Raw genomic sequence first — 25,796 nt, 5'->3', positions numbered from 1 at the left:
TTTTCAAGCCTCTCATTGCTTTTGGAACCTACCACAGTGTTTCAGTCAGACCTGGTCGGGAAGAGGCCCAGACCATGAGTGCTCTGCAAAAAAATCTTAGCCTCTGGGTAGAGGAAAGAATTTATACTCCTGTTGTGTTCCTGTGGAGGGAAAAGCAGGAATAATGTAGCTTTTAAGTATCCTGGTAGTCATTAAGAATATGCTACATCCAAAACAACTGCCATGTGTGCTGCCTTATGCTTGGCCAAGAGGAGAGGTTGGGTGTGGGATTGTTGTGGGAGAGCTGCAGAGGCACGTGGAATGATGGAGCAAGCCTGGAGTAAGGCGGCTTCATTAGCTTTACTACCCATAGAGAAACTTCTCATTACTTGGACTCATTTCTATTGTTTCTGGAGTGCTTGAATGTTCCTGGATTATAATTCTTGTAAGAAAAATACATTTTTCCCTCACAGTGCAGCACTCTATATTTGTAAGACTGAAAGGAGAACTCCGTGCAGGGATGGGGAACAACTTTTTTCACTTTCTGAACTGAAAGGATGTGTCACTGTTGGGAAATGGTTGTAGTTGTTGCTGAAAAGTGACTTGACTTTCTCTGAAAGAAGCTTCTCCTGCTGGCCGAAGCCAAGGAGTTGACAGAATATGGTTGTATTTCTTTTCTTCTTCCCTGTTCATTCTCTTTTTACCTTCTCTGTCGTCTCCAGTGCACTAAGAAGGCAGTTGAGAGGAAAAGGAGCAAATGGGCAGAAAGTCCACAGAAGGAACCTGTGCTGGTTCTCAGCAGGAATCAGTGCCTGGCTAATGGCAAATAAACTCAAAAGAACTGACATAATAAGGTGAAGAGGAAGGATACACGTGTTAACTGAAAGCCTCTGGAACTCCTCTTAGGAAGTCAGAGGAAAGGGACAGTGTGGGATCCTTCAAGGCTTGTGAAGGAAAATAAAAGCAGCCTTGGGAATCCCGTGTGTAGGGTTAATCTTACCTGGCATGAAGTTGCTGTGGTCAAGACCCTCTCTGGTTCCGTGGTTGTTACACCCTGGGTTTCACTTGCAGGTTTTAATGCCCACTGGACACTGGTGTAGCTGTTTCCCGAGGTTGAAGGAAGTTTTGCAGTTCTGAGTGCATGTAGCTGTGAGCAGAATTATGTTACTCTGGGTCCTGTCCAGACGGGTGACAAGAAACACTCTCTGCTCTAAAGAGTTTACAACTGCCACGATACTTTTTAGATTCTGCTGGGTTTGGTGATTGTGAAAATGTTATTTACATTTGCTACCCCAGTCTCTTCTGACACAGTTTCTTCACAGTTTTGGCAAACATCACCCATTGCTTTGTAGCCCTTGCCCTTTTTCATGCTGTGCCCTCAGCAAGGGGCAGCTTCATGGTCAAACCATGGACCTCCCTCTGGAGCATGGAGACAGGCTGTCAGTGCCAGCATGCTGTGGAGGAGCATCCCTGCTGGAGATTGGCAGGATCCTTCAATCCACACAGAGATCTCTGCTGATAACAGATGTGGGCTCACCCTGCTCGTGGTGTTTATCAGGGAAGTGTTCTGTTCAGTACAAACTGGCATCCCATGGTGCAGGTGATGGTGGGAGGAGGACAAGTTCAATGTCTCATCTCTGGCTGCTCCTGCTCTTTGGAAAGGTAATGAGTAAAAACACTCTTCTTTCCCTTTTCAGGCCTAGATCTACCAGTCTGCATTAACCTTTTGGCTTTGTTCGTGTTCTTACTAAAAGCTGAGCCTCTTCCCTTCTTTTATACCTCCAGGATTGTGTGCAGGCAGCACTTGTGCTTGAGCTAAGCCCAGTCCTGACCTTGAGTGTTGTGCCCATCAGCCTCTGGGAAGTGTTTCCTCCTTCCTTTTTTCTGTGGAGTGAACGTCACTGTCCCGCTGTCCATAAAGGAGCAGCGATGCACACGTGGAGTGTTCCTGTGGCTGCAAACAGAGCAAAGAATGTATCATCTTTCTCTGGCAGCCTGGGTGCGTTTCCTATAGGGAATGTTCTCCTGCTTTTGGTCACAAAGGATAAAGCACTGTCAGTGGAAGTAGCCACAGCTGGGCAAGCACCCTCCACGTGCTGTAGGAATAAGGGGCACATCTCAATCTTGCAACAGCAAGCGCAGCACCAGTGTCAGGTGGTCACAGGACCACGTTCCCTGGCCTGAATTTCCTTGTTCTATGTGAGTGCCACTGCTTTCTCTTCATGCAGTGCAGGTACACTGAGGTGAGTGCCCAAATGGTCCCTGCATTGGGATACCCTGTCACTGCACAGGCTTTTTGTGTCCATGGCATAGTTGATGTAATGACTGGTCATAAACAGGCAAGTTTTAAATGTTCTTCTCCAAATGAATAGTGTCAGTTGTTTTTCAGGCAGCAGCGCTCCCCCTGATCTGCTAAAGCCTGTTCAGGAACTGAAAGCTTGCCTTGCTTTCAAAGGACAGGCCCCTTGCCCACGGTTGTGTTTAGGTTTGTTACGTGTGCCAGTGACAGTGGAGCTGCTGGTCCTGGGAGCAGCCATTTTGCAGGAGCTCAGCAGCACTTGTTACCTGGCAACAGTATACGAAATTTCGGTTTTCCATACCAGTGAAAATTTCCAACAAGGATTTGCTGAGACAGGCGGCTTTGCCTGGGGTGTGCTGATGTGTAAGAGCAGAGGCAGGGGGCTCCTCGGCTGTTTACCCTGCTAGTGAAGTAGAAGAATCTCCTTCGCCCCCTGTTGCAACAGTCCCCTTCTAAAGCCACCAGGCAACTTGTGCCAGGCCAGATGCACAAAGTCAGGGCACAAACACTCTTCAAAGCACAGCTGAAGCTCTGAACAAATGGTTGCTTTACACAAAACTTGAGTGCTGTAAACTTCCATGTGATTGTTCGACAAAGAGAAAAATATGGGAATCCTGCAGGCACAACTGCACACTTTCGTAGCAAAGTTACTTGAACACCTGGACTTTGAGGTCAGGTCTCACAGTCAGAAGCAAGTTCTGGAAAGTAACAAATGTATTATTTCCAGCCAGCCCCAAATGTGGCAGCTGATCAGTGTATTGCTGGACTTCAGAGGTCTCTCTGCAGGCCTGAGGATTAGAAGTGGCCTGTGAAGAACCTTTTGGTCTGGCCCTTGATTCAGTGAACCTGAATTACCAGCTTAGTCTTTTTGATCCAAGACTGTTTGTTCCTTGAGCCTGGTAAGTTCCTTGTACCTGTTCTTTGGTGTTTCTCTGATCTGCTGGGATTGCTTGTGTAAGGAAAGCTACGACTTCACTCAGATGTGTGGGGGTTTCTCACATGGGAGATCCCTTACACATCCTTCTTGGAGAATACTTTTCCCAACCAATTCAGTATATTCTAGCTGGCAGACCAGTAAGGGCTGACAAAAAACAGCAGTGTTATTTCTTTTAAATGAATGTTGGGCACAGCTGGTGATGCTTTTCCCCAGGTTCGGTGAATGAGAACCAGAGACCGTCGAATTCGTACAACGGAGACCTGAATGGGCTGCTGGTGTCTGATCCCCTTGGGAGCGGAGATGGACCTTCCCTGGCCAAGCCAGTGCATCGCAGCATCTCTCTAGGAGCCCTGCAGGAGAAACAAGTCATGTAAGTTTTGTCAAAGAAATGCTGAGAGCAAATAGAAAACAGCTAAAATTCAGTTTTGGTGAGCCAGGATGCTTATGCTGGGCATCTGACAAGGAGCTTTACGTTGAGTTCAGGTGGCAGTTGTGAGTCAGTGCTCTTGGTCAGAGCTTTTGTAGCTTTTGTGAGGCTGATGCGTGGAGTGTGCCATCCTTGCAGCTCCAAACTGAAGAATATCAGCAGAGTTGTTTAGAGAAGGGGAAACAGGACTGGTTATGTGGTGGAAATTTCAGGTCAGGGTGGAAGTAAATCAGCAGGGCTCCGGTTGAAACTTGGTGTTCTCCTGTAGATTTCCAGCTGGACTCCTTCAGGGACCCCAGTCACCTGAGGGGTTACAGAGCTCGTGTAAGTAGCTTTTGCTTGTGTTCTCTGGGCATAGTTTTGAGAGAGGATGATGCCATGAGAACCATGAGCAGCGTACACTGTTTTGTTGATGAGGTTCAACTGGTTGGCTTTGGTTTCTTTGCACCTTCCAGTGTTGGGTCAAGGCTCCTTTAAACAAATGTGAGTCTGTGCTCAAGTCAAAAAGCCTGGAGGTTTTTAAGCTGAACAAAGCAGGTGTTTGGCTCTCTCAAACCCATGACACACAGGGAAGGGAGACTGTTAAAAGGAGTTTCTCTTTTCAGTTGTTCGGCTCAAACCTCGTAGATGCTCAGATACTGCTCTGTTGCTGTTAAAATTATGAATTTAACATAAAATATTAAATGTTCTGTACCTGTCAGTCCTGTCTGATTTTTTTTTTCCCCCTCTTTATTTTTCTTAAAAGCTGCCTTTCTGGTGATGACAGCTCCACTTGCTTAGTGATATCAGCAAAAGACGTTGAGATAGTGGCCAGCAGTGATTCCAGCATCACCAGTAAGGCCAGAGGGAGTAACAAGGTAAGGAGCAAGACAAAACATAGTCTGTCTCTTAGTGACATCATTTCATGCTTGCATATTTTTAAACAGAAATTAATATCTTCTTTCTTGTGCTATAGGAGCTTGTAATTAGGTAGAAGTTTGTCAAAGAGTTTAACAAGGGAGAAAAAAGCTGGAGCAGTATCTTGTAGTAGATTGTTCCTGTTATTCCGGAGTCTGGCCAAGTTATCTTCTAATTTTCAGGAATAAGTCCATGATCAAAGCTGTAGGTTCCTGGGAACATGTCCTTTCTTCACAAACAAGCTTTTCCTGCTGACTGTTTTGTCCCTGGACCCTGAAGGGAGTATTTCCCTTGCTGGTTTGCTGGTGTCAGTCATGCTGAGGGCTCTGGCCAGCAGGTCAGAGCTGCAAGAACCAATATGCTGAGATTAGAACTAGTGCTAAGCAGAGTACTAATCCATACTCAGAACAAATGCTCATAACTAGGAGAGAGAACTCTGGTCTTGATCCTCTCAGCCCTTTCCCATATTGTTCCTTAATTTTCCGTTGTGTGTTTTTCCATCTTCCATTCCATTTGTTCCTTAGTGTGCAGTGAATTAAGGGACCACGAAGATAATAAATTAATACTGCACCATGTTAACTGTTTTTCACAGATAATACTGAAGATAAAAGTGAAAGGCAGGATCACTGGCATAACTTCCATAGTAGCTCCTGATTCTTTGCTCAGTGACAATGGTTATCTGTGCTGGTTTGGGACTGAGAGTCCTGGTTGCCGGCTGGTCTTAAACCATGACAGTATCAAGTTAAGCATTACAGGTCTTCCCTAGAGGAAATTGTATGTTTGACAGGTTTGTTCCAGGAAAGAGTTAATTCCAGACATTTCTCATGTTTTGTTTTCTTTCTTCTGAGCAGGTGAAGATACAACCTGTTGCTAGATATGACTGGGAGCAGAAATACTATTATGGCAATCTGATAGCGGTTTCAAACTCTTACCTGGCTTATGCAATTAGAGGTGAGATACCTTCTTGTCTTGGACATGATTTGTATTCTTTTGCATCTGTGTATCTCTAAAAGAGGCAAAGTTTGCATCAGGGGAATGTAACTGGCAATAATTGAAACATACCTTGCAATACCTAGGTCAGGGTACTGTCATAGAGGGAATATAAATGAAGGTGAAGAGAAGAGTTGGTTATGCAGCAGAGTTAGAAATAAAAGAACTTGGTGGGGATGGAGGAAAAGTTGAGGGACTACACTGGTTTCACTGGACAGCTGATGTTCAGATTCCTCCTCTAATTAAGTATTTCTGCAGCAAACAAGCTTCAGAAACTAAGCTAAGCACAGAAACAGCCCCATGGTAATTTGAGCAGATAAATGTTTGTGATGGATTTGCTTGCATAAATTTAGAGTTGAGTTTAAGGCTAAATTTAGAGGATCCAAAGAGCAAGGCAGACACAGTGTTTTGTGCAGGAGGGAGAGGAAAGCAGAACAACAACACAGGGAAAGATTGTTTCACAACATACAGGAAAGAGAGTGACAGGATGAGAGCAAATGGCCTCAAACTGTGCCAGGGGAGTTTAGATTGGATATTAGTAAATTTTTTTTTCTCTGAAAGGGTTGTAAAGCATTGGAACAGACTGCCCAGGGAGGTGGTAGAGTCACCATCCCTTGAAGCATTAAAAAAACCTGTGGATATGGATCTTGGGGATGTGGTTTAGTGGTGAACATGGTGGTGATGCAAGGTTGATGATTGGACTTTCTGATCTTAAAGGTCTTTTCCAACCCTAACAATTTTATGAAATGAACACTTAGTCATCTGCAGAATCTCTTTCTGCTATCACATAAGTACAGAGTGTGTGGGGCTCCATCAGCTCTTTCTTCTTAATTCCAGCACCCATAGGTTTGTCTGATCTTTTAAGAAATCTCCTACTCTGCTCTTATATTTTTTTCCTAGCTGAGGTTATTTTAGAGTAGCTTAAGGATGTCCCACTTTTTTTTTTTTTAATATTAAAGCTTGGGTGCAGTAGCACTGTGGGAAGCTGAGTGGTCTGCTGGGACTGGCATGGGCAGCAAGAACTGGAAGCACCATGATCTCCCTAAGACTACCTGCTTCATAGTGATATGTGTCTGAAAAGGGGAAGCTGGAAACTTTGCTTGGTGTGCACATGTTCTGAAGCACGTTCTTTTCAGTCATGCAAGCCAAAAAGCAGTGCTTTTTGCCGGGTGGATGTTTATGCTTTTTTACGTTCCCCTTGCAAAACATATATCTGAGCTACCTGCCTGTCGGTGACTCCTGAAAATTAAATTGCAAATAAAATTAATTCACTGTCACTGGAGGTCAGCCTTGGAGGTTTGGCGAGCTCAGGGTGATAGTCCTGTGAATTATGAGAATCCTATAGAATTATGAGGGATTTATGAGAGTTATGGAGGGAAACCAGAGACATAAATGGTGACTTCTCCCTCTGTCCTTCCTGCAGCTGCCAGCAATGGCTCGGCGATGGTGCGGGTGCTGAGCGTCAGCACCGCGGAGCGGACCTTGCTGAAGGGCTTCACTGGTGGCGTGGCAGACCTGGCTTTTGCCCACCTCAACTCCAACCAGCTGGCGTGCCTGGACGAGGCTGGCAACCTCTTTGTCTGGCGCCTGGCCATGGATAAAGAAAAAATCCAGTATCCTGCACAAATAGGCCTCGTGCGGGTCTGTGTGCCACGGTCAGGTGCGACCGCAGCCTCGCATCGCAGTTTGGTTTGTAGCCTTTGCAGAACAGCAGTGGGGAGGTCGATAGTTCTGCCCCTTCCAGAGTATCAGATCAGTCAACTTTTGCCTGTATTCAGCACAATTGTCACTTGAAATTGCATGTACCTTGAAATTCTAGCACATCAGTGCTCCTGGTCCAGGCAAAAGCAGGCAGTGAGAAGTGTCAGTCTGTACTAGCTGGCCTTGCACGTGGGCAGTGTCACCTCGACTCTGTGACAGAGGTTTGTCTTGTCTGGTTCTAGCTTTTTTCCTGAATTACTTCTCTGAGGAAGAGCATGTAATACTTCCCTCCCACTTACTATCCTTCTAAACATGTCATCCTTTTTTTGGTGGTCCTGAAACTTATTTTCAGTGTTCATTGCCCTGAATATTTTCCTTTTAATTGCTAGGAGTGACTGGTTAGTACTTTTGGGAAGCACGTGAGATCTGTTATCTTAAGTTGTAGATTCTTAATTTTAATTATGTACCATCATTCCAAAAACAACTGGAGCAAAGGTGGTTGTAGTTAAGATCTGATTTGTAGTGGTGGACTAGAGCACTCAGCTGGGGGCAACATGGCAGCTCCTCTGTCTCTCTGTGGTAGTGTTGCAATGCTGAGACAAATCATTTAATCATCAGGAGTCCTGTGGATGCACGTTCACATGTGGCTGTGTGCCCCTGTTGTGCTTATCCTGTCACTGTCTGCAGCCTGCAAGAGAAGATTGTGAGAATCCATGAACTTTCATAAGCTTAAGCTCTTCTACCAGTGAGGAAATGCTAGCTTGGCTGCTTTCTCAGCAGAATCCTTCTACCTGGTTTCTTTTGGAATCAATGGCCCGAAAAATCTTGAGGTTTGATAGTATTTAACAGAGGACCAAACCTGGGCAGGTTATTGCTGGGCATTGGTAACACAGCCAGAACGTTACATTTCTTAACCCTGGTGATCAGAGAGGAGATCTTGGTGAACATCAAGAGACCTGACAACACCCCACTGAACACCTTCCGAAGAATCATCTGGTGCCCTTTCATCCCGGATGATAACGAGGAGAGCGGGGAAGAGGGAAGTCAGACGTTGGCGCTGTTGCATGAGGACAGGGTAAGGAAACCCTACCTTTGAAACACTGTCCCTAATTATTAGGGGAGGAAGAGAATTTAATGGGGGAAAGAGCTGGTTTGGTTAGAGCTGTAAAGGTTCCCACCATGGGGAATCCCCCTGTAGAGAGATGTGGGATTGCTCTCTTCCGAGGAGAGGTCATGCTGATCATTCTCTGGGCCTCGGGAGAATGGACAGAATAACCTCTGCTCACCATCAAATAGCAAGGACCACTAAAAACAGTGTGGAGGGCAAGAGGCATCACTCATCTGTTCAGGCTGAGCCAGTACCTGGGGTGGGTTGGTGGGCAGCAGCTACAACTGCCGAGAGCAGAGCAATTCCCTGTACTTGTGTACAGCTGGGTGCCAGGAAAGCATCCAATGGCCCAACTGAGTGGAGACAGGAAGGTTTATGTCACATACTAGCCATTGGGTTGGTACATCAGGATATAAGATAAGGATCTGGGAACAGACCAGTGGTTTTAAAAATAAACCTGTGTGCCTCCATGTTTGTTTTCCAGGCAGAGGTGTGGGATCTGGACATCATCCGGACGAACAACAGCTCCTGGCCGGTGGAAGTGCCCGATATCAAAGAAGGCTTCATCGTGGTGAAAGGCCACAGCACGGTACAAACCTGTTTTGTTTTCTTTACTGCCATCACACAGGTGATTGCAAGCAATCACTGAGGTTTTCTTTGGGTTATAGTGTCTCAGTTCTTAGGACAGTTGGCTGTAAAATAAAACAGTTGTGAAACAATTGTGATTGTGAAAAGCCAGAAGATCCCAAACCAAAATGAGCTCTGTTTGTAACATGAATAACAGTGAGAACAGTGGCAGCACAATCCATTGTACTTGAATTTGAAATTTCTGTCAAATAAAAAAGGTATAAAATTGCTTTTCTGTGTCTCTTTTCCCCCTGTGTGTAGTGCTTGAGCGAGGGAGCACTTTCTCCAGATGGAACTGTGTTGGCCACTGCAAGCCATGATGGTTTTGTAAAATTCTGGCAGATCTATATTGAGGGACAAGACGAGCCAAGGTAAGGAGAACTGGAAAATAAAAGATTCTTGAAGCAGCAGCATTTTCTCTGGGAGAATTCTCAGGACATTATAAAAATACGGGATAAATGTTTGTAAAGTAATTTGTTGCTGAAGAATGGTATCACTGAGCATCATAGGCTTATGGAAAAAGCAGAGAGCAGGGTCTGGAAACAAGCGTTCTGTGCTTTGCACTGTCCTTGTAAATGCAGGAAGCTGCTCTGAGCTGTTCCTCTCAATGTTGACTTCTTTTTGTACTGTACCCTTGATAAGGCACCAGACCAAATGGCAACATGGGATTTTATTTGTTCATTGGTCACAGTATATGCCTGCATGGGCTGTGATCTCCTTGTTTTATATAAGCCTGTAAAGAGCTACAAGTCAGTAATGCTTGGTGGGTGCTGACTTAGTGCCATCTGAGGAGTTGTGTGTTCAGACCCTGCTTCTTCCTCATTTAACCACTCCCTGCACACTTGGATGTTTTCTCTGATTCTTTCCCAGGTGTCTTCACGAGTGGAAACCCCATGATGGCAGACCTCTTTCCTGCCTGCTCTTTTGTGACAACCATAAAAAACAGGACCCAGAGTAAGTCCACAATCCTGTACTTGGAGTATTAAAGTTCAGCAGCATCTTCTAACTCTGCCTTTTTTCCTTGTAACTGAATCATACTTGTAAAAATTTAGCTTGGTAGCAGAAGCGAGTCGTGTCCTCTTTGTAGTCAGTTTTCTAGTGATGGAGAAATAAATAAGGATCTGAAGCACAGCCTGAAGTGACCTTATTCCTAGTGCCAATTCCATGAAAACAATGAAAATTCTAAATTGATGAATCCTCTCAGGTTTGTGGTATGGTCAGTCTTAACTGGCCTGTTAATCTTCTGAAATTCTACTGCAGCTGATGAAAACACAGCTTTTATTTTTATTCTTTCTTCAGTCAGTTGTGGCCTTAAGGTTCTTGAGAACTGTAGTGGTTTCTAATCTTCATCTTCTGGGAACTTTAAGACACAGTTGGGCAAAATCAGCTATGGGCTTGTGAGGAGCTTTTCTGTAAAATGTCCTTATGGGAAGGATCAGATCTTCTTTAAGAGAACTTGGATGTGTTGTACCTGCAGGGTTCCCTTCTGGAGGTTTCTCATCACAGGAGCTGATCAGAACAGAGAACTGAAGATGTGGTGCACTGTGTCCTGGACCTGCCTGCAGACTGTCCGGTACGTGTTGAGGTGCTGACTCTCCTGAAGGGGTGGATTTGGGATCGTTACAAAGCTTTTAACTTTCAGGTGTACTTACTTTGCAAAGGTGATTCTTGATCTCTGATGGAGTCTCTGATGAGACTCTAGCCCCATTTTGAACCTCCTCCTTTGCCATCCTGACCTGTCATTGAAAGCTCTCAGGGCTGTGCCACACTGTCAGGTCAAGCTTTGGCGAGGCCAGGAAGTTGATCCTTTTATCCTCGGTGTTACTGAGACCTGTTGTCTTTGCCTTGTTCTGTAGACCTGTAGCATGAGGAGAGGCATTCCAAAACTGCACACCTTGAATGTTTGGGTTTTTTTAATTCTTGATATTCAATAGCCAATCTAGATCTTTTCCTATTAATACTTTGTTTTCATTTAAATGCATGAGGAGCTGCTATATTGATAGACCTTAAGCAGTTTTCCATGGCTTATTTGCTGAGCCATGTGGGTCCAGAAGTTCAAATTGTGTTTTAGTTCATCCCTTCACTCAGCTTATGGTCCCTAATTTTATTTTTGTGATGGTGGATCATGGCCTGTCTGATCACACACATGCTTAAGGCCACTTCTGATTTGCCCTCTTAAAGTGAGATGAATATGACATACAGCTGAGTGCTGCTTTTTCCACCTTATACTACAGAAGGTCCAAAACCTGTGACAGGGTTATTTTGATTTGGTGGATTTTTGTTTTTAAATCTGTAGCATTGACTGTCATACTACTATGAATGTGGAACGTGTTAAGTAACAACAAACTGTCACCTTTCATTTAAATGTTCAGGATCCATAACTAGATCCTACTGTGTGATCTCCCTGCTGCTCTCTTAGCTGAAATCAGCACTGATTTCAGGAATGGTGTTTGTGTTCTAGCAGGTGGTTGCACTGTAATATGGCTGTAAACTCCTCAAGATATTGTTAGGGGGTTTTTTTAACTATGCAGTTTCATAGCACTCATTCTGATCATCTGATCTACCTTGCTTTCTGTACCCCTTCCCTCTTATTTGTGGATCTAGCTTTTCTCCTGACATCTTCAGCTCCATGAGTACTCCTCCCAGCCTGAAAGTCTGTCTGGACCTCTCTGCTGAATACCTGATACTGAGCGATGTGCGGAGGAAAGTAAGTGGTTCCTTTCATTGCTGGCTGTGTGAGTTACGGTGACTGAAGGAGAATTGGCCTTCTGTGTGACTGCTACTGCTGCCTAGGTTGGGATTTGCATGTTAGTGGTTGAAAATACAGAGGTTGGCCTCAGCTATTTTGTCATAAACTGACAAAAGGTAACAATTCAGCTGATTAATCCTGGGAATCCTTGGGGATTATTTCTCACCCTCTATAAAGCTCTCATTTGTAGATACCTGTGTCTGGCACAGTAGGATTGAGTTCCTGATCAACATTGACTCAGATAAGAGTGTGGTTCCCTGGGTTCAAATTTCAACAGCCCAGGCTTTATTTCTCCCATTATTTTCCTTGTTCCAAATCTAGTTCAGGTGCTTGGCTTTGGAGCCCTCCCACATACACTGCTCTGGAAGCCCAGTGACTTACCACTTCTGATTCTTCCAGGTCTTGTACGTGATGGAGCTGATGCAGAACCAAGAGGAGGGCAAGGCTTATTTCAGCTCCATCTCCGAGTTCCTCCTTACCCACCCAGTGCTGAGCTTTGGCATCCAGGCCGTGAGCCGCTGTCGGTTGAGGCACACGGAGGTGCTCCCAGCAGAGGAGGAGAACGACAACTTGAGTGTAGGTAAGTGACAAAGAAAACTTGGTTTCTGTGTGATCAGGATTTCTTTGATAAAGAGAATCTGTGTCGTGCTGGTTGTCTGCTGCTTGTTCATCCTGCTGGGATGTTTTTGTAGTACTTTGTAGTTACCATCCAACTTCATTTTTTACCTTTGTCACCCTTCCAGAAGGTGCTCCGGGCACTGGGGCTGTTGAATCAGCAGCAGGCGTGCTGATCAAACTCTTCTGTGTGCACACCAAGTGAGTATGTGTGGCAGCTCCCATGGGCAGCTGTCTGTGGTTGTCCTAACCCTGCACTGACCTGAAGAAGTTTAACTTACTTAAATCCTTTTGCTCATAACAAAAGCTACTTGGACCCATAGAAACTTCTAGTTGTGGGGTGTATGGCCTTACCAGGAGGGAGCCCTGAACGGTGCTGTGGCAAGCTAGTGTTTTTGTGGCCGTGAGTACACAGTGGCTGAAGATTTGTGCTCATGTACAAATCCTGGGAAAGGTCTCTCAAATACCCTGCGTGACATGGCTCAGTGAGGATCAGCTTCTGCTCCTTCTGTGGCAGGCAGAAAACACTGAAGCATTTTCCAAGGGAATCAGTTCAGTGAAGAGAAATCTTCAGAGGCTTCTCTTGATGATTCATAAGCTGATCAGAGATGCCTGTTTCTTTTCAGGGCCCTACAGGATGTGCAGATTAGATTCCAGCCTCTTCATAGCCCTGACACGAGTGCACCCATGCCTTCCCATGGCTCCCATGAAGAATTTGGTGAGCATGTGTGTTAAATTGATCTTCAGTGTTGCTGAGCCTTTGAAGGTTGTTGGCAGGGGGCAGCAGAAGGGCAGTTTTGGGTGTCTCTTTGTACTAGAGTGGTGTAATTGGATAAAGGGTTCTGAATATGGACTAGCAGTGAAGCAGGAAGTTGGTTAGATCCCAGTGTGAGTCTGGAGCTTGGGATATGTTAGACCAGGAGTGCTAATGCTTTGTGCATGCTTGAGTTCACCTTCCTAGGTAATTTGGCACTTGTGCAGGAAACTTGAGGTTTGTCTCTTATCAGGTGGAAGAGATTGGAGTGACAGCAGAGCTTTGGGAGTAGAGGGGGCTGGGCTGTCTGTGGTGTGCTCTTTCAGCTCATTCACCATTCTGGGATGTGGCTGCTAAACTGGGCTTGCATTTGGGGAAGAAAGGAAGCCTGGATATTTTATTATCAAAGCCTGATAAAATCCACTCCAGCATATGAAGAGTAAGCATAACACAGGATTTGCTTTGCCCTAAGCTTTGATTGGGATGTTGTGGGGTTTTTGCTTGTTCTTTTTGGAATCGAGCATGGCGTGCAATGGCAGAAGTTCATACTTTGTGGAATTAAAGCTTTAGTTTTGGGGGGAAGTTCCTGTAAATCGCTTTGTATCTTTCCCTTGGAAGCCTTTCCAGACCATATGGCTGATCTGAGCACAGAAGGGCTGGGATCTGAAAAAGAATCAGTGCACGGCTCTCAACCAGACCTGCGGCGTATTGCTGACCTGCCTGTGCCAGCAGACTTCCTTTCCCTCTCAAACGATGCCAAGCCCAAGCTGATGACTCCAGATGCATTCATGACACCAAGTACTTCTCTTCAACAGGTAACCAGAGATCAACACTGTTATGGTGGTGCAAGGGATGGGGCTGGATTTTGGTACTTCTGGGCACTCTTTCTAGGCTGTAATGACTCTGGTGGGCTCTGCTGGCTGAATGCAGAGCACACAGGAAACTCTCTCTGCGTGTAACCAGACTGAGTAGAGGCATGTTGGCACATCTGAAATGCTAAGCTGGCCTAAGCTTTTGTTGCAGGTGCTGTGTTTAGGTGCAGAACTGCTGATGTAGCTGTGCTGTGTGGAAATACGGGTTTGCTAAAAGCTGTATCTAAGCTGGGAGACTGCTCTTACTGTTTACACATGTTGTTTGGGGTTATGATATAACTGTAATGGAAGAAAATATGCCTGCACATCCTGTGGAAATGCACATCTGAAATGATCAGGTTTGGGGCTGTTCAGACTCGTGAGACCCCACGTGGAGTACCCCCACTCTCTGCCATAAGCCCTCTACCTCGGCACTGGTGAGCTCACACCAGAATGCCACTTTGTTTGGGGGGAGCAGTTCCTCAATAAAAGCAGCCATGGTTCGTGTGATGAGGATGTTTTGGGACTTGCCTTCAACCAGCACCTGAGCACCTTAGCAGTGCTCAGACTTATTTTTTTTCTATGCTCTCTTCACCAAAGACTCTTCAGGCGTTTTTCTGGAGCCAGCATTCTCAGGTTCAGTTCTGCTGTTGGGCTCTGTCCCCTCCTGACCACTGTGTATTTCCTTACAGATCACTGTCTCTCCAGGCAGCAGTGCCAGTTCCCTGACTGCAGTCACAGCCATGAGTAGCACTTCTGTCACGGATGCCTCTATGCCCAGGTAATTAGCACATGTATTAAACAATCCATCTGCAGCTGAACCAGCCCAGGCCTTCAGGGTGGCCCAGAGCTGTAGCATGTCTTGTAGGAGAGGACACTGTAACCAAAGTCAGAAACTGGCCTGAGTCCCAACATCCCTATATGGGCAGCTCTTTGCATCCCTAATGCAACTTGGAGCATGCCTGCTGTCATCCCAGGGGCCAGCAAGAGTGTGTCATGTGTGCCTCGTAGGGATTCTGTTATTGCATCTCAGTTTTGTTGCTTTACGTGCTTCTCCCAACGGGTTGTCATTGTTTACAGGTAAGAGAACACTGCAACCACCAAGGAGAGGGAGAGAATTGGGACTGGTAGGAAAATCTTACCAGTGTCACAGTGGGTTGGGCTGCATAACAGGCAAGAACTTCACTTCTAGGGGCTGAGAAAAGGGGAGAGATCTATCTTGTAGGGTATTTTTTCTCCCTAACCTCTGTATCGTGTGCACTGAAGATACAACTGGTCCATTCTCTCACTGACTCCTCAATTTCTAAGATATTGCAGTGCCCCTCTTTATTTTTTCTTTTTTTGTTTCCACCTGGTGTCTCTTTGGGCTCTGTGGGGCCTAGGAGATGAAGGTGCTTGTTGACAGGGAGGAGCTGATGGCAGTGGAAAGAGCAAGGGCTCCTCCATGGACCTGTGTATCCCATCTCCTCACCTGGAGTGTTTGATTCAGTTCTGTATCATTTGTTTGGCCTGCTTGATTTGTTGGTGTCTCTGTTTCAGCAGACCATCAGAAGACTTGGCTGTGAGCCCCAAGATGCAGCTGGACACCAGTCTCACGCTGAGTAGCAGTAGCAGCAGTCTCCAGACCAGTCCTAGGAGTCATTCAGTTCTTATCCCAGGCCTCCCTGACAAGCTAGCACCAAAGGCACCTGTTCCAGTAAGGCTCCAAATACTGCTCCCTTCCTTCTCATGGGCCAAGGGACCACAGCAAGTGCCTGTACAAGCTGCACTTGCTCAGCCTGGAGAAGAGAAGGCTCCAGGGAGACCTCATTGTGGCCCTTCTGTGCTTAAAGGGGTTTATAAAAGAGATGAAGAGTGACTTTTTACACAGGCAGATAGTGATAGGACAAGGGGCAGTGGTTTTGAACTAGAAGAGAGTAGATTTACTTTGGGTCTTAGGAGTAAATTCTTTATTCAGAGAGTGGTGAGGCACTGGAACAGACTTCCCAGAGCAGTTGTGGCTGCCCCATCCCTGGAAGTGTTCCAGGCCAGGTTGGATGGGGATTTTAGCAACCTGGTCTAGTGGAAGACATCCCTGGCTGTGGCAATGGGATTGGGATGAGATGATCTGTAAGGTCCCTTCCAACCCAAACCTTTCTAGGATTCTGTGAAATTACATTTATTTGGATATTAATAGGGACAGTGTCTGCCCTTTTGAAAACACAGCTGCTGGCACAGACCTGCAGCCCAGTTTACTTACCTACATTAATAGAACTTGCCCTTGTGTAAGAACAGCATGTTTCTGACACTAGAGACAGCTCTAGCTTGTGCTGTCACTGTCACAGTAGCTGGACATGGTCAGCCTTTGTGTTAGGAGACAGTGCTACCTGGAAGGGTTTATTCCTGCTGGTTGGTCTGGTGAGTCTGAAATAGCCATTTCCTATTCCTAAATTTCCATTTCCAGGCGTTGTGTAAAATGGATCATGACCAAAGCTTGAAACCGAAATAAGTTCTCAGTCCAGGAGGTATTCAGTGTTAAAACTAACATTTTGCATCACAAAATGGAGCAGAGCAGGGAGGTGGAACTGGTGTTGCATTTTCTTTTGAAAGTGGGTTCAAACTAGCATAGGTTTAAGTATTGTTAGCCCAGCTGAGAGTCCATTACAAGTCCTGGGGCCCCTTTCCATCTGACGAAGGAGTGGGAGCCAGGGATCACATGAGGAAAGGATCCAGTGAGGTGATTCCAGAGGCGGTTGGTGTAAGGTACCGGGGGTTCTCGGGGTGTCCTTGCACTACCCTGAAGGCTCTTGTTTAATTTCTGTCTTCAGGTCGCTCCAGGAAACTCCTCTCTAGCGCTGGAATTGCAGGAAGTGGAGCCCTTGGTGGTGCCTCAGGCTTCTCCCACCCGCGAGCGCTCGCCAGACGTCATTTCCTCGGCTTCCACAGCCATGTCCCAGGATATCCCAGAGATTGCTTCCGAGACCCTGCAACGCAGCTTCGCGGCGGCTCCCTCGGGGCTCCCTGGGGAGGTGCTGGAGCCCAGTCACCACGCAGACAGCATGGCCTCCGCTGCCTCAGCCCTGCATTTGCTGTCTCCCAGGAACAGGCACAATTCCGAGCATAGCCACCACTCTTTGGACATGCCTCCAGTGGAGGTGGACAGACTGAATGCTCCATCATTACTGGAGACTGCTTTAACTCAGGAAAACGCGTCTTCTGACAGTGTTGTGAGCCAGCCATGGCCAGCAGCTCCTGACATAACCAGAGAAACCAGGAACAGCATGGCAGACAGGTAATCCCTTGGGTTTGTCTGGCTTAGGGCAATTTCTTTGTCAAATTGCCAGCTTGGTGAAAAGGTCTTATGTTGTGATTAACTCAGAGCAGTTCTTCATCCCTCTTTCCCTTAAAGGATCTGATGAGTCAGCCCTCCTCTGTCTGTATGCTATCCCCTGAACTTCCTAGGCCAGCTCTAACCATTTTTGCTCACTGATACCTTTTGCAGTATAAATGATCTCTGTTAAGAAGGTGGAAAGTCTACTTCATTGGCCTTCATGTTTGCCTGGAGACTTAAGATAGGAATTCTTTTTGCACTCTGGAAATCAAACTAGTACAAGGTAAATTCTGCCCCAGGTGATGCATTCCTGCAGGCTTTTGTTGAATCAACTGGCACATAACTGACAGGTTTGGTTATAGGTTAATTGTATATCTCTCTTCTAGGATTGGCTCTGTGCAGTTAGTGTTATAAATAAAGTACTTTAGCAGTCAGAAAGTGAATGTCAGTGTCTCCATGGAGCAGAAATGTAGAGTGGTGCAACATCACTTAGCATGCTTACCAGGAACAGGTTGTTCTGCTGGAGCAGTGCTGGGATTCATTATAGAATTAGTGTCCATGTCTTGTAGTGGGATGGGAACAGCATCTAACATCTCTAGAGTGTCTAGGCCAGGGCTACATGCACTTCATAGCCTGAAAATACTTTCCTTTTGAGCAGGACTAGCAGGCCGTGAGGTCAGTGTTGTCCCTCAGCTAATCCTGGACTGTTCCCTGATCAGAATTGCAAGAGAAAGGCCTCACCTTGTGCTTCCATACCTGAGGATGCTGCTTCAGAAAACAGTCCCAACTGTTTGGGAGGACAGTTGGCTCCCAAATGGGAGGACACCAACATTGTCCTGGGATGGACAATGGCTCTGGGAGGACACCAAGATTGTGTCTGTACACAATGTTTTCACTTTTACTCATAATATGAACTTGAGAAAATACTTTTATAGGATTTTGCAACTCCCGTCAATCCCACTCTGTCTTTTAATTCTTCAGGACTTCTTGTATCAGAATGTCAGATCAGCTGTCTCTTGCTCACTTCTGTTTAAAGGTCATCCTGCAAACTGGATTCAGGCAGACCCAGCTTACAGCCTAGAAGCACTTGCAGTTTCCTTTCAAAAATGAAACTTAAACTGGATCCACTCTTACAATTCTGTTTGTCTGCTAGAGCTGACTCATCAAATTCACACACTTTGTTAGACACTTGAAAGAACTGAGAAGCACTGATGATTTTTGCTCCAGTGATCAGTATTGCTTGAGGAAAAACAAACCCAAGATGATGCCATTCACAGAAGTGTGCTGTGCTACCAGGTTTGGGTAGTGGCCTACCTGTCTTGAATGAATGTCTGTTGGGAAATTGTTCTTGGTTAGTGCTGGAAGCATAGCTGAGCTGCTTCCCCTTCTTAAGGCCACCAGAAAAGCACATGGAGAAGTTCAAATGTTCAGTGCCTCTAAACAACACCTGCTGTTTTCTGGATCTGTGAGATCGGTGTGCTCTTGTTTTTCGTTGCAGACTTTCTGTCAGGATCTCTCATGAGACGTTGAGAGAGAAAATATCCAAGCTGAAAGAGTCTATCATGATGGTATTTTCCTTTTTTTTTTCCCCCTCTAGCCCAAGGGATGAGGTTGAAGAAAAGCACAAGAGCTCTTCGTACCACCGACACAGCTACCACCTGCTGCAGCATGACAGCCAGGATGCCAGTGCAGAGCAAAGGTACCAGAGTGCTCAGCCCCCTCTCTCACCCTGCATGGACTCAGTTCAGGCTGCATTTGTGCTTCTGTCCTCAGCAAGCCTTCACATGTGGGGTGAATGCCTCTGCTTTGTCTCCTGACTTAATGTGTGTGTGCAGCCCAGCTTCTGGAGTCTTCTGATGACTTCAACTGGTCTCGAGGTTGACCTCTGTGCACTCTCCAGTTTGCTTCTGTAGGGAAGGGTTTGATTGTGCTGCTTCTAAGAGCATGGACCAAGCTTGATTTAATTACCAGTAAAAACTTACTAAGGCATCAGTTTCCAAACACTGTCCCTTAGATAACATAGCAAGGGGGCCTCAGGAATTAGTTTCTTGCTTTTGACATCTTTCACAAGCCTCCCTAAAGCTCTGTGGGCATATTCTGTGTGCCTGACATGCTCAGCCCTCTTTGACAGCTGAGGGTTCATTTGTAATCCACACTTTAATTCAGACTGAAATGTGCAGCCTGTATTGGAGAGCTGGTCAGCAGGTGAAAGTCTCCAAGGTACTGAGCATCACAGACTTCTTAGGCTCACCTGATTCTCCTCTGTTCCTGCAATGCTTTCTATGTTCAGTGCCTGTTGTCTGTAAAGCTGTAAGGATGTGCTGTGAGTGGGTTCCCTGCTAGGCCATCCTAGGGTTTGTGTGTGTGTGTGTGTGTGTGCAGCAAGGACAGGCATCGTTCCACCACGCTGCCTGAGCCATGGCTGTCCCTAATGCAGGGACCCTTCAAGCCTTGCTACACAGCACTCGAGCTCAGCCTGAGCAGACCTGGATCAAAGCAGAGCAGCCTGTGCTGAGCTCTAGAGGTGTCTCTGTTCAAGATCAGGGTGGGGGTGTCCTTAGCTGTGTGGATGAAGAGCCACGTGTGCATCCCCTCACTCGGCGAAGGCAGCGCTGTCTGGTACTGCGAGTGATGGGTGTCCTCTCCCTGCTGTTCCCTCACAGTGACCATGATGATGAAGTTGCAAGCTTGGCTTCTACATCAGGTGGATTTGGTGCCAAAGCATCTGCGCAGAGGCTGCCTGTGAAGGACTGGAAAGTCAAGGCATCCCCCCGGGCTTCCCCGAAGCTAAAGCGGAAGGGCAAGAAGGATGATGGGTACGCTGGGCTTGCCAGAGTACAGGTGGCTGTGGGGCCTGCTGTGCAGGGCCACAACCTGTTGTAGCCATTATGGTCTGAGGCTGGGCAGCAGCCAAGTGGTCCCAACCCTCACCCCGCTGTGCAAAGGGCAGTAACTCCTCAGAAAGTGTTGCTGGTTACTCCGACACTGCCACTGATCCCCACTCAGGGGCACGGGAATAAGTTCTGCACTGTCTTTCCAGCTGGGACTCAAAATCCAAAATATAGCCTGGGCCTCAGAAGAATGTGTGGGAAGTAAACTGGAAGTTGTGGGGGGACAATGGATTCTTTTGCTTGTTTCAGTGAAGGCTTCATTGGAGCTGTGATGCTGGGAATATCACAGTGGCCTCCACTTCTAATTGGCTTCTGAACACTGGCACAGTGCCCTTGGTCAACAATATCTATCATTTGTTACCTGCTTACTGCTTTTGTGTGTTTCTAAACATGCTCATATCAATGTCCTGTAAGTGAAAATTGATGACTGGAAAGGCCTGCCCATGGCAGTTTAGACCAAATCTGTCTGAATTAGTGTGAAAAGAGCAGCACAGCTCCTGCACAGGGCTCTCTCCTTGTGTTCCCACAGCTCCATAATTTGGATCTCCAGCTGTGCAGATCACAACAAAGATGGGCTGTGGCATTAAGCTTCTGGCTGTGGTTCTGCACAGTGACACCCAGAAGTTCTTGGCTTCTAAAATAACTTTCATTTTTCCTTGGTCCCTTTAAAGTTGCTTAGTGGATGCTGCCTGGGAACCACAAATGTTTACTTTCCTTCAAAGATCTGTGGCTTTAGTAGAGACATGCAGTATTAGTGGATCAGTTCAATGTTTTTCTTTAGTCTGCTGTATAAGCTGGAGTGCATCACTAGGTCCTTCAGTTTGAGAGCAGGTATCACTATAGATGATTTGAGGCTGATTAATTCTAAATTTTAACAAGTGTATACTTGTTTTTTCTTTGGTGTAAAATATAAGACCTTTAAAAGCTTTTTAAGAGGGTCTTCCCTGGCTTCAAATTTAGACAAATTTGAAAAATCAGTGTGTACTGTTCTTTGTAACAGTCCTCATTAACAACTGGCTAAAGTCTTCTCCCTGCAAAGGGACCACTCTGTAAGGAACTTCAGAGTGTAAGGAATAGTTCAAATGATAGAGTCACAGTGCTACAGGGGCTGGGATTTCGTCACCTTCCCCTCACTCTCCATGTTACACTAAGGCAAAACAGAAATATGAGCTGGAGTGTAAAATCTAAAGCAACCATAAAATGTTTGATCTCTTTTGGCAGAAGACTTGGATAATAAGAGAAGCTAATTGACATAACTGGGTTACTACTCTTTCTCTTTTTATTTTCAGGGATGTGAACCAGTCACCAAGATCTTCTAACAACCAGGTGAGTCAGAGCTGCTCTGTGTGATGCTCCAGCTCTGTTTACTGTTTTACTGAAGACCTTAGAGAAAGTTCATCCCAGTTCCTTGAAAAGTACCATGAGTCGTGCCCCAGCACATTGAGATGGGGCTGCACTTGGGCTTGGCATTGCTCTGTGCTGCCACACAGCAGAGGAGGAGCTGCTCTGTGCTCTGCAGACTGATGACTTCCTTCTCACCTTTGCCTGTGCCTGCACTGGGAGCAAGACAAGCTGTTCCCAAGCAAAGGAAGGGTTGCAGTCGGACTGGCCTGTACACATACCTGCCCTTGATGTGTGTGCCTCCTTTAGCTATTTTGAGCATGTGAAGAGACAGCAAACTATAGATTTATACTTCTCCAGTTGTTTGGTTATTCATAAGTAAGTGAAAGAGCTGAAGAAGTGCTCTAAGGAACCTCCTTGTTGTCCTGATTGCACAACCCTTTCATAAGTGTTTGGGTCATTATTTCCATTTGGAGGCCTGAACACACTCTCAGTACCTGGCTAGAAGTGAATAAAATCTGTTTTCTTCTGTGTTCTTTTAGATGCCAGAGTTTTGAAGGGAGTCTCAAATCTGAACAGTTGATAGTCTAGGCAACCATTTATTAATTCCATGCAGGAACCTGGCTTTATCAGTTTATGCCCTGGGACAAAAGTTCCTAGAAACAGGCTGGCCCTGGTTTCTGCATTATGTGTTAGACACCAGTTCCAGGAACAGGGGCTGACTCAGTATTGAGCAAAAAGTTCAACTGATCTCTGATCCTGTTGGAAATGAATGCTTGTCCTCTCCACACTCAGGTGACAGCAGAGTTCCAGGATGAGCTGATGTGCATTCTGAGGAGCCAACAGCGGGAGCTCTCCGACCTGCGGCAGAACCAGATGGAGCTGCTGCAGAGACTCACCAACCACCTCGATGCCATTCAGAGCTCCCTCATGGGCCACATGGAGAGGGTGGTTGACTCCCAGCAGGAGCAGGAGCGTATCCTTGTTTGCAAATGTTGCATGGCAGCTGAGTGGAAGGCTGCAAGGCAGACTAGAGGCATGAGGAAGGCAAAGGAAGTTCAAGGATCTTGGGAGTGTGTGGCCATAGGTGCAGTGCGATTACCTTGCTGCAGTATAACTATTTCAGTTCATCTCGGTCCCTTTCTAAGGGCAAGAAGCTCAGCAATACAGCAGAGAAGAACTGACACTCTCTCCATTCCACTTAATCTTAGTTATCCATTAAGCCATAAGTGCTGCAGTGCTGGTGTAGACCAGAGGTGCACCTAATACATTATCTGAGCTCGGGCAGCGGCCACTTGCACAAGAGTAATTATGGGATGATCCTTTCCTTCCTTTCCTCCTTAAGGCAAGTCAGTACTTGCACCAGAAATAGCATCTGACTGCCATACTGCATGGCTGGATATAGAATTGTCTTGTCTGCACACATTTGTACATCTGGTGGTCTACAGGTCCCTTGTGTGTTTCTGTAAAGTATTTTCTTTTGGTGCCTTCAAACCTGGGATCCAATTATTTTTATTGTATTGTGAGTAGCTGGTGTCCTGTGCACCTTTTGCTGCACTGAATGTTCCCCAAATGAGCAGCTCTAGCCCATATCAGGTCTGACACCACTCTTAACTTCTATGACTGCAATTTTCTCTATTAAATAGTTTTGGATTTTCCTTTTTTGACCATCAGGCTGATGTTCATAGATAGTTTAAATAGCTTTCTACTGAATTTCAGTGTCTAGAGCTGTACTGTAATACTAGAATAGTTTTTCCCTTTCTGCAGAACTTCATGTCTGCACTGAGTTTTGTCAGCAATTGAATTGGTATTTCATTGTTTGTTTTGTAGGGGTCTATTTGTTTGTTTAAGCTGTATTTGTGTGTTGGCTCCTTTAGAGAGCTTAGGTGCTTCATGAAGTATGAGTAGCCTGAAGCCTGGATCTGCTTCCATGCACTTATGTCCACTAATTCCATCCTGTAGGAATATTTTTACCAATTTGCTTTTTATGGATATTGGACTCGTTAATTTCTGTAGTGTCCTAGTTTTGGCTCAGATGGAGTTAGTTTTCTTCACAGCAGCTCACACGTGTTAAGTTTTGGATTTGTGACCAAAACAACATTGATAACACACTGCTGGTTTTGCTGTTGCTAAACCCTGTCAAGGCCTTCTCAACTAGCTTAATCCACAATAGGTAGGAACACTAGTGTTGAGCTTCTTTTAGCTGTTTGAATTTTCTACCACATCTTCCAGAGCTCTTCTCTCACCCTGACCATTTAAGAGCACCCTGTTTATAGGAACACAGCAGTCATGTTATTAGACCACCTCTTTCACTAGAGCTGCAAGTTTGCTCTCATTGACTGAGCCCCAAGTGGTGAGGCTACTGTACATCTTTCTGGATAGGAGTGTTGTGGGTAGAGAGGAAATCCATTGTTTGTGCTCCTTAACATGTGTTCTCCTTAGAGAGAAGACTAGACCGAGTGCTGACGGAAGGGCAGCAGCGCAATGGGCAGCTCCAGGAGCATCTGTCTCAGCAGCTCTCTCAGTCCCTGTCCACAGCTGTGTGTAACCGTCTGGAGAGGACCATTCGTGATGAGATGAAGAAGAGTGTGCCCCAGTGTGAGTCTTGGTGCCTGGGTTTGGGAGGTGAATCCCTAGTTAGCTCCAGAGGGATGGAAAACACTCTGCCCAAGAGTTGGCACTATATGAAGTGGGGTTGCATGAAGAATAGTCACTGCACATCAAACTGTTGTGGGCCCCTCTGTAATCTGAGAAGAGGAGCTGTGGTTTAGGAGGAGTGTGAGACTCCCAGAGGGAATGCCTGTCCAGAGAGTGCGGTCTGACCTTCCATTATAAATCTGTAAAGCCTCTGGAGTCTGTTCAGTGGAGGAAGGTGAAAGATACTAATGAGTTTGGAAGTGTTGAGACTTGGCTGGAGCAAACTTCAGCTTGTCTTTGCCCTTCCTTGATGCCCTGGCACCATCCATGTAAAGAAATGTTCCAAAAAAATGCTGGTGGAAAGCCTTCAGCCAGTAGCTGCCTGAAGCAGGGCTACCTGCTATTCCAGACCAGGTCAGCTGTGACTTTGTCACACCAAGTCTTGAAAACCTTCAAGGCTGGAGATTCCATAGCCTCTCTGGTGACTTCCAGAGCTTTGCAACCTTCCTAGCAAAAAGTTTTTCCAAATGTCCAACCTTAGCTTCCCAACCAAAGTTTGTGACCGTTGTCCCTCACTGTGTTATATCCAAGAATGGTTTGATTCCATTTTCTTTTTTGGGTTTTGAAGTGTGACTTAAGGCTTAAAACTGCAACTTTGTCTTGTTTGTGTTGTGTGTAGGCATTTCCAAGAGCATGGATCCAACTGTCAGCCAGCTGAGTAACACGGTTGCTGCCAAGCTCACTGCTGTTGAGGGGACACTGAAAGAGAGTATCACCAAGCTAGTGAAATCAAAGGTAAGGAGAACCAGACCAGCTTTTCCTGGGGACACTGAGTTGTCACCTGCCTGGGTAGCAACTTCTTCTACCTTTTCCCCTCACCTCTGTCTCCAGATAATGCCAGTTTAGCTGCCAGTGGTCTCATTTCTCTTTCCTGGTCTCATTAGGAGAACAAGCTCGTTGTATGCTCCCCTGCCCGCTTTGCTTCATTAACACATTTTTTCATTTACCAGGTTGTTCATTTTCTACTAGAGTAGAGATTCTCACCACAGCAGTGGCTTTTAAGGCCAACTCAATCGGGCAGGTGGTGAAAGTTTGACTGTCTCTACTCTGTTCTCCATTTCTATGTTATTTAGGGAGCACAAGCTTCTTGCTTACCTTGGCAGGGAATGGTGGTTTGTGGGAGGGAAGGAGGGGAAGGGGAAAGGAGCTGTGCCTGTCTGTGCCATCTTCCCTTGCTCTGCAGCAGAACTGCAGGGAAATGGTGATGTTCTTGGGCAGCCCTTCAGCAGGCAGATGTGGTCATGGTGTGGTCAGATGTGGCCATGGTGCAGCCTGGTCAGTGGGAAGAGCTGAGGGAACGCACACTCCTGAAACTGGGCTGTCTTTGTCTGGTGTGGGTGTGTTGCAGGGACCTACAGTGTTTGTTCACATCCTTAGTCTGCATCAGGCTTCTCTTAATCTTCTGGCATCTTCTGTGTGTGCTTGTAAGAACCTTACAGATACTGTTGTGAGGGCGACGGCCGACACCCTGCAGGGGCCGATCCAGTCGGCGTACAGGGAAGCATTCCAGAGTGTTGTGCTGCCGGCCTTCGAGAAGAGCTGCCAGTCCATGTTCCAGCAAATCAATGACACCTTCAAGCAGGGCACACAGGAATGTAAGTGGGTTTTCTTCTTCAAGTTTTC

At 46.2% G+C, this 25,796-nt stretch overlaps 1 protein-coding gene across 2 annotated transcripts in view; it reads left to right on the top strand.

Moving 5' to 3' along the window:
* The window catches only part of EDC4 (enhancer of mRNA decapping 4), a 31,857-nt gene that overhangs the window by 827 nt on the left and 5,234 nt on the right, over window positions 1–25,796 (top strand). The window contains exons 2-25 of one of the 2 annotated variants that reach the window (XM_027716221.2): window positions 3,429–3,585; window positions 4,388–4,499; window positions 5,391–5,490; window positions 6,953–7,142; window positions 8,158–8,305; window positions 8,823–8,927; window positions 9,227–9,336; window positions 9,836–9,919; window positions 10,443–10,538; window positions 11,570–11,672; window positions 12,114–12,294; window positions 12,458–12,530; window positions 12,956–13,047; window positions 13,702–13,898; window positions 14,627–14,715; window positions 15,477–15,630; window positions 16,742–17,205; window positions 18,842–18,943; window positions 19,908–20,060; window positions 21,425–21,461; window positions 22,272–22,452; window positions 23,919–24,074; window positions 24,793–24,908; window positions 25,603–25,768. In XM_027716221.2, the coding sequence (XP_027572022.1) occupies window positions 3,429–3,585; window positions 4,388–4,499; window positions 5,391–5,490; window positions 6,953–7,142; window positions 8,158–8,305; window positions 8,823–8,927; window positions 9,227–9,336; window positions 9,836–9,919; window positions 10,443–10,538; window positions 11,570–11,672; window positions 12,114–12,294; window positions 12,458–12,530; window positions 12,956–13,047; window positions 13,702–13,898; window positions 14,627–14,715; window positions 15,477–15,630; window positions 16,742–17,205; window positions 18,842–18,943; window positions 19,908–20,060; window positions 21,425–21,461; window positions 22,272–22,452; window positions 23,919–24,074; window positions 24,793–24,908; window positions 25,603–25,768 (3,366 nt within the window). Of the gene's footprint in view, window positions 1–3,428; window positions 3,586–4,387; window positions 4,500–5,390; window positions 5,491–6,952; window positions 7,143–8,157; window positions 8,306–8,822; window positions 8,928–9,226; window positions 9,337–9,835; window positions 9,920–10,442; window positions 10,539–11,569; window positions 11,673–12,113; window positions 12,295–12,457; window positions 12,531–12,955; window positions 13,048–13,701; window positions 13,899–14,626; window positions 14,716–15,473; window positions 15,631–16,741; window positions 17,206–18,841; window positions 18,944–19,907; window positions 20,061–21,424; window positions 21,462–22,271; window positions 22,453–23,918; window positions 24,075–24,792; window positions 24,909–25,602; window positions 25,769–25,796 lie in introns of both variants that reach the window. The other variant, XM_027716220.2, reaches the window with a different exon arrangement.

The sequence above is a fragment of the Pipra filicauda genome, unplaced genomic scaffold (assembly GCF_003945595.2).
Source record: "Pipra filicauda isolate LSUMZ 115617 unplaced genomic scaffold, ASM394559v2 scaffold205_size1947385_pilon, whole genome shotgun sequence".
Taxonomy (NCBI): domain Eukaryota; kingdom Metazoa; phylum Chordata; class Aves; order Passeriformes; family Pipridae; genus Pipra; species Pipra filicauda.
The sequence above is the reverse complement of the archived record's forward strand: the minus strand, read 5'-3'. Positions and strand labels throughout refer to the sequence as shown.